The 20,218-nt window shown below is 36.5% G+C and overlaps 1 protein-coding gene across 1 annotated transcript in view; it reads left to right on the forward strand.

The window, feature by feature from the left end:
* Window positions 1-748: 748 nt before the first annotated feature.
* LOC134853937 (uncharacterized) overlaps window positions 749-20,218 on the forward strand; it is an 82,244-nt gene continuing 62,774 nt past the window's right edge. Inside the window, exon 1 of the mRNA XM_063869926.1 lies at window positions 749-1,716. Within this exon, the coding sequence (XP_063725996.1) occupies window positions 758-1,711 (954 nt within the window). The 5' untranslated portion in view covers window positions 749-757 and the 3' untranslated portion in view covers window positions 1,712-1,716. The remainder of the gene's footprint in view (window positions 1,717-20,218) is intronic.

Genomic DNA, 20,218 nt, shown 5'->3' on the forward strand with positions numbered 1-20,218 from the left:
AAATAATTGACCAGGCGTCCAGCAGCATCAAGTTACTTACATTAGAGGCGCTGCATATTAGTAAAGAGAGACCGGCAATTAACACGCGCGACGAGTTTAGAAGTAGGGAGCTGACACTAAGGATATAGTTCCAGAATCGAAAAATTCTGGCTAAAACAACAAAATTTTGAAACAACTTACATGTTAGCATGAAAATTAGCGACAAAACGAAATTGTGAAAATAAAAAGGATGAAAACTCTCAGAAATTTGTGACAAAATGTTTAAAGTTGTTACATAATAGTTGTTACATAATTTCAGTGATATTTGTAAAGTTTTGATTGGTTAAATTTTTAAAATTTTGAAGTAATGATGTGTATGACACATTTTTTAATCCTGAAGACACTGACAAATATCAGCGCAATTGTATACTGTCAGAGAAACGCTACACCGGATATCAGGAACCAGCTGATCAGCTCGGGTATTCTTGTATTCCTATTACAAAATGTCTCATTTCAAAGAGGAAGAGAAGAACGGAGCTGGTCAACGAATATCAGGCACTGCACCAGGACGTCCAGCTGGAGCTAAAGTCTTTGTGGATTGTGTTCGAACACCAAGACAACCTGCCAGGCTTCGTTCAAACACGAAAAAGAAATCTCAATAGGAATTTTTAAAACCTGAGGATGCACAAAAATGTGCGACAACGTTTGTTTGAATTTACAGTTTTAACGCATTCGTAAAATAAAGTAATTGTGAAATGTTTTGACTTAAAGAATAGTAATGGAGTTCGTGTTAAATCTCAATATACCACACAAGTCGGTGTTCGGATATCTTGATTGTCATATTCTTGACTCAGTAACAGGAAAACGAATCGGTAGTATCATGATAACTAACAAGGATAATGACGAGGACGACGGTGTTCTGAATTATGACCTGAATAGAGTTATTTCAACTAAGAAGTATTCTGCTGCTGCGAGATCATCTTTCAGCAGTGACAAAACTATAGAAGACATGGGGATAAAAAGAGATAAAATTCGAAAGTATGACGAACAATCAGACTCAGAGTATAGCCAGCGCAGTTTCCAGAAAGAACCACCAAAATGTCGGCGGCGGAAGTTAGGGCATTGTAAAGTTGATTTGCCTTCTAGTCGACAGGAAGCGAGCAAAGACAACGATAACATATCAGTTTCATCTCAGTCCATTGAAACTGAAACGGATTCAGTTTCATCCAGATTTGAGCACAAAATATTTACCGAAGAATCAAATTGTGCTAAATCCTATTCCAGCTCAAATAGGTCAGATACTCCTCCAGCGCGAACTCCTAGGAGAAAATATGGCTACCCTGCCTTACAGTCTGTCAATGCAAGTTGCAGTTCTAAGAAAAAGGCTACGGAGTCTGAAAAAATAGGACGCAAATCATCAGACAGGTCGACAAAAAGTTTAGATTTTGAAAACTTGACAAAAGATTTTCATAAATTGTGCGGCTTGCGTAAACGCTCTCCAAATAGTGCCGAGATCTCACCGTATTGTTTTTGCAGAGATTCCCATGAATTTTCATGTCGCTACTGTATGTTTTCTTCAACAACAGAGTCGACCATGAAGAGACATATTTCAATACACGGATCTGCGAACTACATGCCACATAAAGCTAAAAAGTCTATTTGTAAGAAGCACACCTATACACGCACTACCTTTAAGTCCAGTTGGAAGAAGTCAGAGTCCTCATTGAGTTGATGGAGGTATTTATACTGTCTTTTCTGGTGATGTCACCACAGTATCTTCTTTATAATTTGTCAATATATAAATTCCATCAATAACTATGTTCGTACGACTATTATTATGATTATTCGTGTGCTATTCTTATGACAATTGTTGCTTGAAGTTAAATTTTCACTTGATACGTTAATTATTTTTAATTTTCGTTTAAGGTTTTTTTTCTTATTTAGTCATTTGACCAAAAATTATGGAAAAAAATAGAAACTTGAATTTAGGCATGTCCTTCCTTTAATTTCGAAGTTAAGATAATATATAGCAATATGGAAAATCAGAACTATTTAATTTCATTGTAAACTTTAGCAGCAGAGCCTGCATCGTTCACTTCTTTTTCGTCGTTATAATTCTTTCGTTATTCATCACTTTCAGAGCGATAAACCAGTGGTTCGAACGTATCATCAGTAAAATCAGTTTTTTGATAGGCCCATGCTCACAAACGATATATAAACCCATTGAGAGGGGGTAGGGGCCCCTCGGAACATTTGACATTTGGTTATTGTTTAGATTTTTTGGAAAACTTGTCACTTTCTGGAAAACTCTGGATGTCTATAATTTTTGCATGCGACCCTAGAATTCTCAACTAATGAGAGTTGATCAATGCCGTTTTGCGATTGTTTTCTTTTAATTACGGTTTTGATCATTTTAGCCTTTTCCCAACGAGTCCAAAAAGTGATTTATTCATTTATCTCCATTTCAGTAACTTTTTCGGCTTTGGTCAAGAAGAGCTTCCTGATAGTGCCTAAGGCATGTGGTTTGATGTCTTACACCGTTTGGCAATTTTTTTTTTAGTTTTGAAAAGTTGAAAATATCCTTTTTTATAAGATCATCCGTTTCGAAAAGTGAAAAAAATTAAAGTAAAAATTAATAAATCTTTATAACAAAAACGAGTTTCCCGTTGGTTAAGATGAAGGTTGTGCTAGTAAAAAAGCAGAAAAATTGTAAGTTTTTGCGTAGTAGGTTTTCTCATTTATCATTTGATCAAATTTATGGAAAAAAGTATAAACTTGAATTTAGGCATGTCCTTCCTTTATTTTCGAAGTTTAGGTCATACATACCTTTATTTAAAGTCAGAACTACTTAATTTCATTGTAAAATTTTGCATTGATTCTTGATTCGATGCAAAATTATCGAAGTTACAAGAATAATTTTCAAAAAACAAAATTCAAATTGTTTAAATTAAAAATTAGTTTTTTTTTTTTCAACCGACAATTTTGTACGACGCTCTATGGGCCCTTCAGGGCCCAGCAGAAGAGGTCCCGACTCAGAATAATTCAAAAAGTAGAAATAAGAAATTATTACTGATTATCTACTAGATATGCAATTTTATATGAGCGAAGAGAAAGAAAGAAAGAAAGAAAGAATTTATTTCTCACTGTTAATGGTAAATTTGCATATAAAGAGAATTTAAATATGAAGCACCAGAAACAGTGAGGGGACAGTTAACGAACCCATTTTGGTTACTTAGCACTGCCCGTTTTATCAAATGAAGGACAAATTTGTGATCTTCAAAGACAAGGAAAAATATATAAATCTGAAAACATAAAAGATATTGGAAAAGAAAAATACTCAAGTTTGAATAAATATAAAGCAGCAGATTTAAGGCATTGTCTAGACAGATTAATGACATAAGGTCCGTCCACTCTTTGTATCAATATTTAAAGTGATGGTTCAATCGTAGTCGGTATAAAACCAAATTAAAGAAGAAGCTAGTTCAGATTCACTATTCATAATTTCTGAAACTCGCTAGTCGTAGGCACCCCTATTCGGTTTCAAAAACAAAACTTGAACTTGTTCCCTTTACGGTTACTGCTTCTACTAACTGTGTCCCATCCCTTGAAGCCTCTCTAACATCAGCAGAGCTGATTGGGGGCTAAACGGTCAGTAGACATCCAACTGAGCCCATGCGGCAGTAACCAGCGAACAAGCCCAAGTGTGGTCTTCAAAACGCCGAAGACGCGTTGAAAACCATATACAAATATACTTAGAAAAAACTTCAAACAAGCAGGCACTCCAGAACTGTCATCCTCCAGCACTATCCTTGCATCCACAAAAAAAAAATTGTCAACAAAAAACAAATTTGATTAGCTCTTCATTGCTTAATATAAACAAATCCCGAATTTCGTGGGCAATGCGTTGAATATCTGAATTTGAAACTTGATCAAAAAATTTTGGAATTAGGGAATTCTGTCTAAGTATATTAAAGAGCTTAGCTCCTCTGTAACTAATTGAAGCTCTTTGAATTTTGCTTTTGAAATTAGGAACTTTCATTAGATTAAGATTTGACCTTCTGGTCATATACGACGGTTTATCAAATACAAAAAGCTCGTTTAAAAAAGTTTCAGAGTGTAGTCCTGCTACTGATCGCAAAACAAATTTGAGGAGTTCATATACATACAGCTCGTGAACTGTTAAAAACTTTTCATCATTAAAAACTTTTCGAATGCTTTCATATTTTCTTTTGAAAAAAATAAATCGAATATTTTTTTTGGATCAAAAAAAGGGGTAAAAGGTTTGTGTAGGAAGTGCAACCATACACTAATATTCCATATTGCAAAATGGGCTTAATATTAGAGCCATAATAATCAATCATAACAGTTTTGGGAACATAATGACGCATTTTCGAAACAATGCCACATTGTTTTCTAAGCTTGGATCGTATGAAATTAATGTGAGAATTAAATGATAATTTAGCATCTACATAAACACCAAGATATTTGCATGACCCTTCAATTTTCAAAGGAATGCTATTTATAAACAATTGTTGGTTGGAAGCACTGTTAAGAGATACACTAACTTGTACCGTTTTGTCCATATTTAGAGATAATTTATTCAAAAATAACCATTTATTTATAGCTCCTAAGTCTTGATTGAAGCTGTCAACCAAGCAGTTTAGTCCAGTGACGTTTGTGTCGTCGGCAAATAGAAAAACTTCGCTAAATTTACAGACTGTTGGAAGGTCGTTTATATATATAAGAAATAGCAGAGGCCCCAAAATGGATCCCTGTGGGACACCACATTCAAGATTTCGCCACGTTGATCGCGTTTCACCAATTTGGACAAGTTGTTTGCGGTGCTTCAAAAAACTTTTAAACCAAAGTAGACTTTTCCCACTGACACCATACATTTCTAACTTATGAAAAAGAATCTCGTGATTCAGTGTGTCAAAGGCTTTTTTTAAATCAAGAAAAACTGTTCTCTTTGGTGATTTAGTTTTATCTAAGCGACATTTCTCTGTTACTTCGGCAATAGCATCAATAGTACTGTGTTTTTTTCGGAAACCAAATTGTTTGATATAAATTAGAGAGTTTGCTTCAAGACAGCTATACACTCGGTTGTACATTGCACGTTCAAATACCTTACTCCAGGTTACAAGAAGTGATATTGGCCGATAGTTACTGACATCCAATTTCGATCCTGCTTTGTATAAAGGATATACTACCGCTTGAGCCAGAGCGGTAGGAAAACACCCTGATTTGAAGGATAGTTCAATGAGTTTTTTCAGAAAGGGAACAATTGCGAAAGAACTAGCTTTAGCAATTAGATTACTAATTCCATCTATTCCAGAAGATAATTTGTTTTGTAGCGTTGAAAAAATGACTTCAACTTCATATTCAGTAATTGAATTTAAACGCATGCAAAAACGAGGCACTGAATAAAATTGATCGGATTCTAATTTGGGTATTTGATTAGCTAAATGACTGCCAATAGAAGAAAAGAAGTCATTGAACTCATTTGCGACAGCTAGTTTATCGCTAACAACGTCACCACTACTTCCATTTACCGAAACTATTGTTCTACTTGATGTATTTGTCACACCCTTTAAATCATTTAGTAATTTGTATTTTTTCCCTGAGTCACCAATACAATTTTTGAACTTTTTACAGTAAAACTTTTTTTTACATTTTTTAATTTCAATTTCAACTTTACTTCTAGCAGATTCAAAACGAACTCTTGCTCTAACGTTGTTTTTGTTTTTTGACCAAGCTCTATGAAGTCTGTTACGCTTAGATATTAAGTTTTTTATGTGATTGCACATCCAGGGGCAGTCAACGTTTCGTTTCTTGGTTTTTGATATTCTAAGCGGAGCATACTTATTTAATATCAAATCGTATCTAGATTGGAAATCTCCAAACAAGTCATTAATTGGAGATGTGTTTTCGAACCATTTAATTTTCTGCAATTCATGCATTAAAGCGAAATTGAAGTTTTCGATTTGAGTTTTAGATTTTAAAAAAGTTGTATCACGATAAGAGTTTGAAGATTGCATATGCGAGGTTGTGGTAATCAGCTCTAGGATAATGGGCAAGTGGTCAGAGAAGGTTTGATCTTCAAGCGTATAAGCATTTTTTACATCAACATCTTTCACTATTATGTGGTCCAGAAGAGTATCACATGTATTTCCTATTCGTGTTGGTTGTTTAATCACCTGATCGAAGCCGTTGCTTTCTATAGAATCAATATACTTTGAAGAGAGGTTGTTAGTTTTTAGGATATCAATGTTAAAATCACCGCATATTATGACCCGATCATTTTTGGCAGAAATTGTGTCGAGAACATGTTCAAACTGTTCTATAAAGTAAAACTTGTCTGTTTTAGGAGGGTTGTACACCAACATTATCAAGAAGAATTCTTGATTAATCCTAACCAAAATTGTTAAACTTTCTTCAAGTTCCGCTGGTAGTTCTTCGATTAAAGTTACATTTTCTTTCAATTGTATCATCACCCCTCCTCCAGTACTTACTCTTGGCTTACTAATTACTTCATGATAACCTTTTATTTTATAGCTGTGTTTGTCGTCATATTCATGTAACCATGTTTCGCTTAGGCAAATAATGTCAGGTGGTGACTCAAGGGAACTTACAAGTGCTTCCAACTCATCATGGTGTTTACGTAATGATCGAACATTCATGTGGAAAATTTTAGCAACTTTTGAAAACGAATTAGGGTTTTGGCAAGGGAATGGTTTTGATAATGGTTGCTATTGCTTTACGAAGCAGCTTTCTATTTGATTCATTGAGTATTGCAGCTTCATTCCTCCTTCATAGAGTCCTCGTACACAATGCGTTGAATTGTCATCCTTGAATTTGAAAAAATACTCCCTTCTCTTGTCCAGATAGATTCGAATCTTCCGTCTTGTTTCATAAGGTTGAAAAACTTGAGTCGCGGGGCTGTTAGGTCTTCGAAAACTTTGACTGAGCTCATCGATTGAGATTGGTTCAAATTCCTTTTTTTTCGGAGAATTTCTACTTTTGACACTCGCCTACAGAAGCGCACAATCATTGGTCGAGCATTCGAATTTCTCCCAGGTAACCTATGGGCAATTGAGATATCTGATTTATCAACCTGCGCTCCCATTTCACTAGCTACACTTAACACTTTTTCAATACTTTGATTGTAGTCTTCAAAAAACCTTTGGCCGTTATCGGCTGTTCCCTTCACTTCCGGTAATCCAATTATCCGCACATTGTCTCGCCTATTGTATCCTTCTAGAAGTTCAGCTTTTGATACACTTTTCAAATTACATTTTCTCGTCTTCATCTCTATTGTTTCCATAGTCTCCTTTAACACTGACTCTTTAATATCCTGCAGTCCTTGATTGATTAAAGATTTGAAAATTGCTGATAGTGGTGTTTCCAATTTTTCGACAATTTTTGGAATTTGAGACTCTAATACTTTCTCTATGGTTGATTCTATAGTCTCGTTCAGGCTGTTGTTTGCTTCAGATGCTGATTGCAAATCTGGGCTGAAAGAGACACACATTCGTTTTGAAGAGGATTTAGGGATCGGCGTCTGGTCTTGAAATCGTAGCTGTGGAATAGCATTGTCCGATTCTGGGACGCTCAACTCTTCTGTTCTCAACTCTTCTGTGGGAACTCCATTGGTCAGGTCGGTGTTTTCCATTTTGCGTCTCTATTTAATAAGTTTATCACAACAATTAGGCTAATTGAAGCTTGCTCCTGAAGGACACAATTGTCATGCGAAAACGTTTTCAGCTGTCATGCGCGTCTATTCAAAATTCCCGGGGCGAGTGTATCATATGATCATTCATGCGCGTAAAGAGCAACAACTCATGTTCGCACGGGACTTCAGATTTTATCGCCACGGTGAAGGTTTGCATCTGATTGAGATCTATTATAGGCATCACGTGTATCAAGGTTTCTGGGCAGAACAGCCTAGGAAGTCTGAGCTCGCCATGATTGTCACTCGGGCGGCACTAGGATACTGACGACCATTAAGTGGGCGACTTACGCCCTCGATAGAACAGCTCTAGATCTTGCACGTTGATTTTCGCCAGGAGCTTGCGGGTGTCATAGATGAGGTTAGCTGGTAGGTTCAAATGTCCCTCCTTCAGAATTATCTTTGTCCCGCGATAGGTAGGTCGATGGAACTTGATGTCCGCTATCCTCAGGGCCTCCCTTAGCTCATCTTCACACTGTCGAAGTTGCACCGATGCTCGAGTACGACGGGCATGATCCGTCTAAGTGTTGACTAGCACGCTTCTCAAGTGAAAGTTCGCCGCCGCCGAATATTTACTTTCTTGTCTGGATGCACCTCTACCGGGCCTTTCCTTTGTCCTCCCATTCTGAAATTTAATTGATTTCGGAAGTTTAGTTTCATCAGAACGGGATTCCGAATCTTCCCAACCAGCACATCATCGCTCATTTGCCCCCTTAAGACACTTTGCTTAAACCTGTTCAAGATGGTGCCATCCAGGATGCTGACATGCAGCGCCAAATGCCTGTAAGCAGAGATAAGAGGATCGGGTAGGGAACAAGCCACTGCTGGATCGTAGACACAGGTCAAAACTTCGCCCAAACCCAGCCCAAATCCCAAGGGATCCAAGATATCGTGAGATCGATTTTGCATGAGGCGGCACTGGGTGAGCAAGGTCTTCCCAGTGGACTAATAATTTATACGAGGATGTCTTCTTATCAGCGTAATTAGAGGCATCGGATGTAGCATCTACATATTTCAAGAGTCGGTGGATTATCCCTAGATTTCAATCAGTCAGCAATACAAGCGTCAGGAGGCCATCTGCTGTCAAGAGTTCGACGCCTCTACCAAACAAGAATGTCGGGCCCATGTCAAATAACATTCGAAGAAAGACTAGGTATTTTGCCAGCAATAGATTTACAGGTAGCTTCAAGACATCCAGCTCGAAGTTCTTCAGCATGCCTTTCGCAGCTGAAAAGAGTCTCAAGATATCCATCTTCCAACAAGGACTCAGTTATCCCAGGATGTCGACAACGTCCCTCGTCTTCAATTCGCTTTCTACGTGATCTTTCCAGAATACAGCAATCGTCGTCTCATTTGTTTTCATCATGAACACTCCCACCGTCATCTGGTTCACGTCTGCTTTCTCCAGCTCTCTTCTCAGGAAATCCCAGATGTGGTATATCAATGGAGGTGCGTCTCCTCTCGCTTCATCGCCCACCACTTCCAATCGCGGTGCCAGGAATGGCTATTAATATCTCTCACATGGGCATCGGTATATCATTGTTTTCCGGCGTTCACCGTGTTCAGGCGCTCACTAGATGATCCTCCACCACTGGCCAGATTACTATAACGAATTCAAGGTTTCGGAACAACAAATTCGTGTGTGTGTGTGTGTGTGTGTGTGTGTGTGTGTGTGTGGGTGGGTGGGTGTGTGTTTAGGAGCCCTCTTGATAATCGGGGACTTGAAATGTTCAGTGCTTGTTGCGAATAAGATGATGTTGTTGGGGTTCGTCTGCAAAAGTGTCAAGTTGACAACAAATTCGTCGAAAGGTTGCTTATCGCTTCATGATCATGTATATCTGGACGCAATTTGAACTGTCTGTCTGGCTAGATTTGTCTGTCTTCTACGATGAGTGCCAACATGGCAAAAGAGAACTGCAGTGCTGTTGGCATCGAGGCGTATCCAGGGGAAAGTACGAACGCGATTCTGGTTCTTGCAGTAAACTGATTGTGCACTAGATCTTGTAGTTCCATCATTGTGGTGAAAAGCGTCTGTATCGCTTACCATACTTTCTCTGAAATAGGTTTTTTCCCTCTTAGGACTTCCAGTAATCGCATCGAGTGCAGATGATCATTCATGCCCGCAAAGAGCAACAACTCTTGTTCGCATTTTATCGCCACGGTGAAGTTTAGCATCTGGTTGAGATTTATCACAGGCAGTGTATATAAATGTTTCTGGGCAAAACAGCCTTGGAGACGTGCCCAGGAAGTCTGAGCTCGCCATGATTATCACTCGGGCGGCACTAGGATACTGACGACCATAAACTGCGCGACTTACGCCCTCGATAAAACAGCTCTAGAGCTTGCACGTTGATTTTTACCAGGAGCTTGCGGGTGTCATAGATGAGGTTAACTGGTAGGTTCAAATGTCCCTCCTTCAGGATGATCTTTGTCACGCGATAGGTAGGTCATTGGAACTTGATGCCCGCTATCCTCAGGGTCTCACTTAGCTCATCTTCACAATGTCGAAATTGCACCGATGCTCGAGTTCGACGGGCATGATCCGTCTAAGTGTTGACTAGCACGCTTCTCAAGTGAAAGTTCGCCGCCGACGAATATTAAATTTCTTGTCTGTATGCACCTCTACAGGCCCTTTCCTTTGACCTCCCATTCTGAACTTTTATTGATTTCGGAATTTTAGTTTCATCAGAACGGGATTCCGAATCTTCCCCAACCAGCACATCATCGCTCATTTGTCCCCTTAAGACACTTTGCTTAAACCTGTTCAAGATGGTGCCATCCAGGATGCTGACATGCAGCACCAAATGCCTGTAAGCAGAGATAAGAGGATCAGGTAAGGAACAAGCCACTGCTGGATCGTAGATATTTTGAGATAATGAATGATAATCAATCTATCTGCGATGATGATCTTATTTTTGACCAAGTTGACCTTTGCGAACGAGACGAAATAAATGAATTATTGGGGAAAATACAAGGACTATCGGGAGATCCAAAATTGCTTGAAGTAGTTACACAGTTAGTCAATATAGTAGTCAAGCAAAGCAAAGAGATCAAAAACTTGAAGGCGGATCAATCGGAATTCGAGTAAAGGATCATACAAAATCAGAACGAAATTTACGATGTATCCGAAAGAGTAGTAGATCTTGAGAAGTACTCTCGTAAGTTATGCCTGACTTTCTCCAACATTGATATCACAACAGACAATAGGCGATATTCTGCAAATTATGAGTAACATCATGTCGATTACTATTCCCAGACATAATATTGCCGCCTGTCATCCTTTGAAACCTGGAAGAAATGCGCCTGTAATTGTGAAATTCATATATCATGCGGATCGTGACGTTGTTTGGAGGCGCAGATCATGGTTGAAAAATTTCCGGAACAATAAAGGACAACCAGTGTTTATCGAAGAATGCTTATCCCCTCGCGACAGAGCAATTCGATCAGAAGCGATAGCCAATCGTATCCCATATTATACTCACAAACAAGATGTGTATGCCAATAACCCTAACAAACCACATCCTAACCCCGTAAAAGTGAAAACCAAAGCTGAATTGCATGCATTAACTGGAACATTAACTGAAACCAGAAAGCCGAAAGAGTCCAATCGATTAAATTGAGCTGATGATGTTATATAAACGCCAAAACTGTCAACTTCCAATGACGAAGCAAAAGCATCCTATGCGACGATCCGTAAAAAAGCGAAAGATAAATTTTTCTCCCTTTGAGGAGAAGGATGAAACTCAATCGATTGCAAGTGAAATTGTAAATGCAATTGTTCCTCATATCCTTGCAGCTTTAAAGCCAACTACCACAGCCCTTAATTACAATGTTTTGCCAACACCAGGCACAAAGTCAGAAGGTGATTTTCGCGTCGAACAGTCAACTGGTACCTAACCATAATTCTGTCTCATCCAATTTATCTGATGCTAATAATGATTTCTCAGTTCTGCATTTGAATACCATGTCACTAAAACCGCACTTTGAAAAATTGGAAGCACTTATACTAAGTCTTGAGTCACCACCAGGTATAATTTGCTTAAATGAAACTTGGCTTAATGATAATGATAACTCTAAAGGATATCTTGTTAATGGATATTATGATTTTTAAGTAAAAAAACCGCACTAATGTAAGGGGAGGAGGGGTTATGATCCAAGTTAAGGAAAAAGTGAAAATACTCAGGCAACTGCAAACACCATTTGAAGAATCGATCTTTGCTGAAGTCGAGAAAAAGTTTTTTCGGTTGAAAATAGGTGTTGTTTACAACCCATCTAGAACAAACAAATTGCAGCTCGGTAATCAGCTTGAAGATTTCTTGGAAATGAATAATTCAACATCGGAAAAGGTCCTCATATGTGGAGATTTTAACATCAATACGCTACTGGACAATCAGCTTTCAGTTAACTACATAAATAGCATCATTTCTAATGGGTTTGAAATTTTTGGTATAGAACCGACTCGCGTATCAGCAACATCATCTACATGTATCGACCACTTTATCTATAAGAATTTATCGGATGCTAGAACGAAAGTCATGCAGTATGAAGAAATTGCTGATCATTATCCGATCCTAATCATCTGGCCAGTAAAACAAATTTCTTCAGATTCTATATACACTTTTAGAGATACCAATTTTCTAAAATACAAATCAAAGATAAGTTTTTTCTCAAACATTCAAAATTATCATTCGAAGCGAATGAAAATGGGTTTCTACTAATGGAAGATCCCCAGCAAGCCTTTGACAGCTTTCAATCTATCTTTGAAAAAGTGTTAAACCGATCCACCATGGTTCAACAACGCGTTAAAAAATCTTAGAACAAAGAGGAACAAAGCCCACAGAAACTGGAAAAAAAACACTGAAAATAAGTCTTTATTGAATACTTTTACTAATCTAAGAAAAAAATTCGAACAAGCGGTCAAAATGAATAACTGAAAATTTTATTGGAATAAATTTAAGAATTGTATTGGTGACTCAAGACAAACATATAAATTACTTAATGAGCTAAATGGAAAATTTATATCTCGTTTTAAAGCGCCCTTTCTTGAATCATGCCAAAAACTAAATGATAATCCAACTGAAAAAGATGTAGCAAATAGATTCAATGATTTTTTCATCAACATTGGTGAAAACTTGAAAACAGTTATTCCAAATGTATCTCCACCTCCAGTACCTAAATTAAATTGGTCAATGTATCTATAGAGAGCAACGCCATCAGAAATTAATGATATTGTTGTCAATTAGACAACAAATCAACATCCGGGGATGACTATATTAGCAATCAAATAGTGAAAGCATCTAAAAACGTTACTTCCCCATTTCTATAGTTTCTAGTCAACCTTTCTTTTGAAAAAGGCATATTTCCTTCTGCTTTGCGTAAAGCGAGAGTAATTCCTGTTCATAAAGACAATTCCCGATTAGTTGAAAATAATTACCGGCCAATCTCTTTACTTATTGTATGGAGCAAGGTATACGAAAGAACAATGTATAATCGAATCTACGCATATTTGGAAAAATTCGCTTTGTTGTATAGCAAGCAATTTGGGTTCAGATCAAAACACAGTACAATAGAAGCAGTTGTTGAGCTAACTGAAAAAATAAGACTTAAAAACTCGTTTAAGGAGGCTTATTGTTTTTTCCTTGATTTAAGAAAAGCTTTTGATACTCTTGATCATGAAATACTTCTGACGAAACTTGATGTATATGGCATTAGAGGCAATTGCTTAAACTGGGTTAGGTCCTACCTCAACGATCGTCAACAACGAGTTGAAGTAAATGGTGTTTCTTCAGATTGGAAAAAAAATAAAATGCGGCGTCCCACAAGGATCGATTTTAGGACCGTTGCTTTTCCTTATATAAATTAATGATTTGCCCGTGACATGTAAAACAGCAGAAGTAATCTTATTTGTAGATGACACCAACATAACTGCTATAGGCTGCCAGATGATAGATATTAAAGATGATCTTCGTCATCTTGACCATTGGTTACATGGAAATAAGCTAATTATAAATAATATAAGACAATACAAATGAACATAAAAAGTGCTTCCAATTCAAAATTCACACTCAATTGCTCAGAGGTGATTAATAAACCTGTTTGTAAATTTCTAGGTTTATATATTGACTATAAATTATCATTTCGAAGTCATATCGATTCGGTGAAAATGAGACTCGGAAAACAATGCGGGATTTTATCGAAACTAAGACCTTATGCGCCACGAAATCAATTGCTTGAATACTATAGAAGTAATGTGGCTCCTATCTTTCAATACGGAATTCTTATATCCGGTTGTTGGAGCTACAGTTTGCTTGAATGTTTATTTCTACTGCAAAAGAAAATTCTTAAATTCATCTATTTTCGAAAGCGTAGCGATAGTTCTCGTGATATTTTTCTAGAGAACAAATTCTTATCGGTGTTTGAAATTTGTTGACGAACTACTCAAGTTCGTGTTTCGTGCTGTCACAAAGTCTCTCTCTCTCAAAGTTTTTTAAACAATCTGTTCTCCTTTGAAAAGAAAACAAGGGCCACGAGACTGTCGAAAACAAAACTATTAGCTGAACCCATATGTAAGAAAAAAATCGATCGGTTTTCCGTTCGATATCGTGCTACCAAGCTTTTCAACCTTCTCTCAGCGCAAAAGTTAATCCCCGAGGATATTGAAAGATATTCGAAAACAGAATTAGTAACATTTTATCATACATTTAAAACTGTATCTTTAGTGCAAAATGAAGAGTTAATCGATTACATATTCAAATTATAAAAAAAAGAAAAAATTTATTGAACCCGTGGTTAATTGCTGACGGGGTGTATTTTAGGGTTGAGGTTCTAACGCTAAAATTTGACCTTCCAGAAACTCTTAGCTTAAGAGATTTGGACGATTTTACGATTTTAAAAAAAATACTCAAAAACTTATATTTTGAAAATTTAATCGAATTAGATTTTTTTTTCTAAGATTTTGAGTATTTTTTTAAAAGTGTAAAATCGTCCATATCTCTTAAGCTAAGAGTTTCTGGAAGGTCAAATTTAAGCGTTAGAACCTCAACCCTAAAATACACCCCCGTCAGCATTTAACCACGGGTTCAAAAAATTTTTTCTTTTTATAATTTGATCTAATCGATTAACTCTTCATTTTGCACTAAAGATACAGTTTTAAATGTATAAAATGTTACTAATTCTGTTTTCGAATATTTTTCAATATCCTCGGGTCGTAACGTTGTTTGGAGGCGCAGATCATGGTTGAAAAATTTCCGGAACAATAAAGGACAACCAGTGTTTATCGAAGAATGCTTATCCCCTCGCGACAGAGCAATTCGATCAGAAGCGATAGCCAATCGTATCCCATATTATACTCACAAACAAGATGTGTATGCCAATAACCCTAACAAACCACATCCTAACCCCGTAAAAGTGAAAACCAAAGCTGAATTGCATGCATTAACTGGAACATTAACTGAAACCAGAAAGCCGAAAGAGTCCAATCGATTAAATTGGGCTGATGATGTTATATAAACGCCAAAACTGTCAACTTCCAATGACGAAGCAAAAGCGAACAATCCTATGCGACGACCCGTAAAAAAGCGAAAGATAAATCTTTCTCCCTTTGAGGAGAAGGATGAAACTCAATCGATTGCAAGTGAAATTGTAAATGCAATTGTTCCTCATATCCTTGCAGCTTTAAAAACAACTACCACAGCCCTTAATTACAATGTTTTGCCAACACCAGGCACAATGTCAGAAGGTGCTTTTCGCGTCGAACAGTCAACTGGTACCTAACCATAATTCTGTCTCATCCAATTTATCTGATGCTAATAATGATTTCTCAGTTCTGCATTTGAATACCATGTCACTAAAACCGCACTTTGAAAAATTGGAAGCACTTATACTAAGTCTTGAGTCACCACCAGGTATAATTTGCTTAAGTGAAACTTGGTTTAATGATAATGATAACTCTAAAGGATATCTTGTTAATGGATATTATGATTTTTTAGTTAAAAAAACCGCACTAATGTAAGGGGAGGAGGGGTTATGATCCAAGTTAAGGAAAACGTGAAGATACTCAGGCAACTGCAAACACCATTTGAAGAATCGATCTTTGCTGAAGTCGAGAAAAAGTTATTTCGGTTGAAATTAGGTGTTGTTTACAACCCACCGAGAACAAACAAATTGCAGTTCGGTAATCAGCTTGAAGATTTCTTGGAAATTAAATAATTCAACATCGGAAAAGGTCCTCATATGTGGAGATTTTAACATCAACACGCTACTGGACAATCAGCTTTCAACTAACTACATAAATAGCATCATAACTACATAAATAGCATCATAAATAAGCATCTAAGGAGGCTTATTGTTTTTTCCTTGATTTAAGAAAAGCTTTTGATACTCTTGATCATGAAATACTTCTGACGAAGATTGATGTATATGGCATTAGAGGCAATTGCTTAAACTGGGTTAGGTCCTACCTCAACGATCGTCAACAACGAGTTGAAGTAAATGGTGTTTCTTCAGATCGGAAAAAAAATAAAATGCGGCGTCCCACAAGGATCGATTTTAGGACCGTTGCTTTTCCTTATATAAATTAATGATTTGCCCGTGACATGTAAAACAGCAGAAGTAATCTTATTTGTAGATGACACCAACATAACTGCTATAGGCTGCCAGATGATAGATATTAAAGATGATCTTCGTCATCTTGACCATTGGTTACATGGAAATAAGCTAATTATAAATAATATAAGACAATACAAATGAACATAAAAAGTGCTTCCAATTCAAAATTCACACTCAATTGCTCAGAGGTGATTAATAAACCTGTTTGTAAATTTCTAGGTTTATATATTGACTATAAATTATCATTTCGAAGTCATATCGATTCGGTGAAAATGAGACTCGGAAAACAATGCGGGATTTTATCGAAACTAAGACCTTATGCGCCACGAAATCAATTGCTTGAATACTATAGAAGTAATGTGGCTCCTATCTTTCAATACGGAATTCTTATATCCGGTTGTTGGAGCTACAGTTTGCTTGAATGTTTATTTCTACTGCAAAAGAAAATTCTTAAATTCATCTATTTTCGAAAGCGTAGCGATAGTTCTCGTGATATTTTTCTAGAGAACAAATTCTTATCGGTGTTTGAAATTTGTTGACGAACTACTCAAGTTCGTGTTTCGTGCTGTCACAAAGTCTCTCTCTCTCAAAGTTTTTTAAACAATCTGTTCTCCTTTGAAAAGAAAACAAGGGCCACGAGACTGTCGAAAACAAAACTATTAGCTGAACCCATATGTAAGAAAAAAATCGATCGGTTTTCCGTTCGATATCGTGCTACCAAGCTTTTCAACCTTCTCTCAGCGCAAAAGTTAATCCCCGAGGATATTGAAAGATATTCGAAAACAGAATTAGTAACATTTTATCATACATTTAAAACTGTATCTTTAGTGCAAAATGAAGAGTTAATCGATTACATATTCAAATTATAAAAAAAAGAAAAAATTTATTGAACCCGTGGTTAATTGCCGACGGGGTGTATTTTAGGGTTGAGGTTCTAACGCTAAAATTTGACCTTCCAGAAACTCTTAGCTTAAGAGATTTGGACGATTTTACGATTTTAAAAAAAATACTCAAAAACTTATATTTTGAAAATTTAATCGAATTAGATTTTTTTTTCTAAGATTTTGAGTATTTTTTTAAAAGTGTAAAATCGTCCATATCTCTTAAGCTAAGTGTTTCTGGAAGGTCAAATTTAAGCGTTAGAACCTCAACCCTAAAATACACCCCCGTCAGCATTTAACCACGGGTTCAATAAATTTTTTCTTTTTATAATTTGAATATCTAATCGATTAACTCTTCATTTTGCACTAAAGATACAGTTTTAAATGTATAAAATGTTACTAATTCTGTTTTCGAATATTTTTCAATATCCTCGGGTCGTAACGTTGTTTGGAGGCGCAGATCATGGTTGAAAAATTTCCGGAACAATAAAGGACAACCAGTGTTTATCGAAGAATGCTTATCCCCTCGCGACAGAGCAATTCGATCAGAAGCGATAGCCAATCGTATCCCATATTATACTCACAAACAAGATGTGTATGCCAATAACCCTAACAAACCACATCCTAACCCCGTAAAAGTGAAAACCAAAGCTGAATTGCATGCATTAACTGGAACATTAACTGAAACCAGAAAGCCGAAAGAGTCCAATCGATTAAATTGGGCTGATGATGTTATATAAACGCCAAAACTGTCAACTTCCAATGACGAAGCAAAAGCGAACAATCCTATGCGACGACCCGTAAAAAAGCGAAAGATAAATCTTTCTCCCTTTGAGGAGAAGGATGAAACTCAATCGATTGCAAGTGAAATTGTAAATGCAATTGTTCCTCATATCCTTGCAGCTTTAAAAACAACTACCACAGCCCTTAATTACAATGTTTTGCCAACACCAGGCACAATGTCAGAAGGTGCTTTTCGCGTCGAACAGTCAACTGGTACCTAACCATAATTCTGTCTCATCCAATTTATCTGATGCTAATAATGATTTCTCAGTTCTGCATTTGAATACCATGTCACTAAAACCGCACTTTGAAAAATTGGAAGCACTTATACTAAGTCTTGAGTCACCACCAGGTATAATTTGCTTAAGTGAAACTTGGTTTAATGATAATGATAACTCTAAAGGATATCTTGTTAATGGATATTATGATTTTTTAGTAAAAAAACCGCACTAATGTAAGGGGAGGAGGGGTTATGATCCAAGTTAAGGAAAACGTGAAGATACTCAGGCAACTGCAAACACCATTTGAAGAATCGATCTTTGCTGAAGTCGAGAAAAAGTTATTTCGGTTGAAATTAGGTGTTGTTTACAACCCACCGAGAACAAACAAATTGCAGTTCGGTAATCAGCTTGAAGATTTCTTGGAAATTAAATAATTCAACATCGGAAAAGGTCCTCATATGTGGAGATTTTAACATCAACACGCTACTGGACAATCAGCTTTCAACTAACTAAATAAATAGCATCATCTCTAATGGGTTTGAAATTTTTGGTATAGAACCGACTCGCGTATCAGCAACATCATCTACATGTATCGACCACTTTATCTATAGGAATTTATCGGATGCTAGAACGAAACCATGCAGTATGAAGAAATTGCTGATCATGATCCGATCCTAATCATCTGGCCAGTAAAACAAATTTGTTCAGATTCTATATACACTTTTAGAGATACCAATTTTCTAAAATACAAATCAAAGCTGAGTTTTTTTCTCAAACATTTAAAACTATCATTTGAAGCGAATGAAAATGGGATTCTACTTATGGAAGATCCCCTGCAAGCCTTTGACAGCTTTCAATCTATCTTTGAAAATGTGTTAAACCGATATGCGCCAATCCAGAAAATTAACCCTAGCAAGAAACCACATCCACCAGGGTTCAACAACGCGTTAAAAAATCTTAGAACAAAGAGTAACAAAGCTCACAGAAACTGGAAAACAACACTGAAAATAGTACTTTATTGAATACTTTTACAAATCTAAGAAAAAAATTCGAACAAGCGGTCAAAATGAGTAAACGAAAATTTTATTGGAATAAATTTAAGAATTTTATTGGTGACTCAAGACAAACATATAAATTACTTAATGAGCTAAATGGAAAATTTATATCTCGTTTTAAAGCGCCCTTTCTTGAATCATGCCAAAAACTAAATGATAATCCAACTGAAAAAGATGTAGCAAATAGATTCAATGATTTTTTCATCAACATTGGTGAAAACTTGAAAACAGTTATTCCAAATGTATCTCCACCTCCAGTACCCAAATTAAATTGGTCAATGTATCTATAGAGAGCAACGCCATCAGAAATAAATGACATTAGTTGTCAATTAGACAACAAATCAACATCCGGGGATGACTATATTACCAATCAAATAGTGAAACCATCTAAAAACGTTACTTCCCCATTTCTATAGTTTCTAGTCAACCTTTCTTTTGAAAAAGGCATATTTCCTTCTGCTTTGCGTAAAGCGAGAGTAATTCCTGTTCATAAAGACAATTCCCGATTAGTTGAAAATAATTACCGGCCAATCTCTTTACTTATTGTATGGAGCAAGGTATACGAAAGAACAATGTATAATCGAATCTACGCATATTTGGAAAAATTCGCTTTGTTGTATAGCAAGCAATTTGGGTTTAGATCAAAACACAGTACAATAGAAGCAGTTGTTGAGCTAACTGAAAAAATAAGACTTAAAAACTCGTTTAAGGAGGCTTATAGTTTTTTCCTTGATTTAAGAAAAGCTTTTGATACTCTTGATCATGAAATACTTCTGACGAAACTTGATGTATATGGCATTAGAGGCAATTGCTTAAACTGGTTTAGGTCCTACCTCAACGATCGTCAACAACGAGTTGAAGTAAATGGTGTTTCTTCAGATTGGAAAAAAATAAATGAGGCGTCCCACAAGGATCGATTTTAGGACCGTTGCTTTTCCTTATATATATTAATGATTTGCCCGT

This window comes from Symsagittifera roscoffensis, chromosome 9, assembly GCF_963678635.1.
Source record: "Symsagittifera roscoffensis chromosome 9, txSymRosc1.1, whole genome shotgun sequence".
NCBI classification, from domain to species: Eukaryota; Metazoa; Xenacoelomorpha; order Acoela; family Convolutidae; genus Symsagittifera; species Symsagittifera roscoffensis.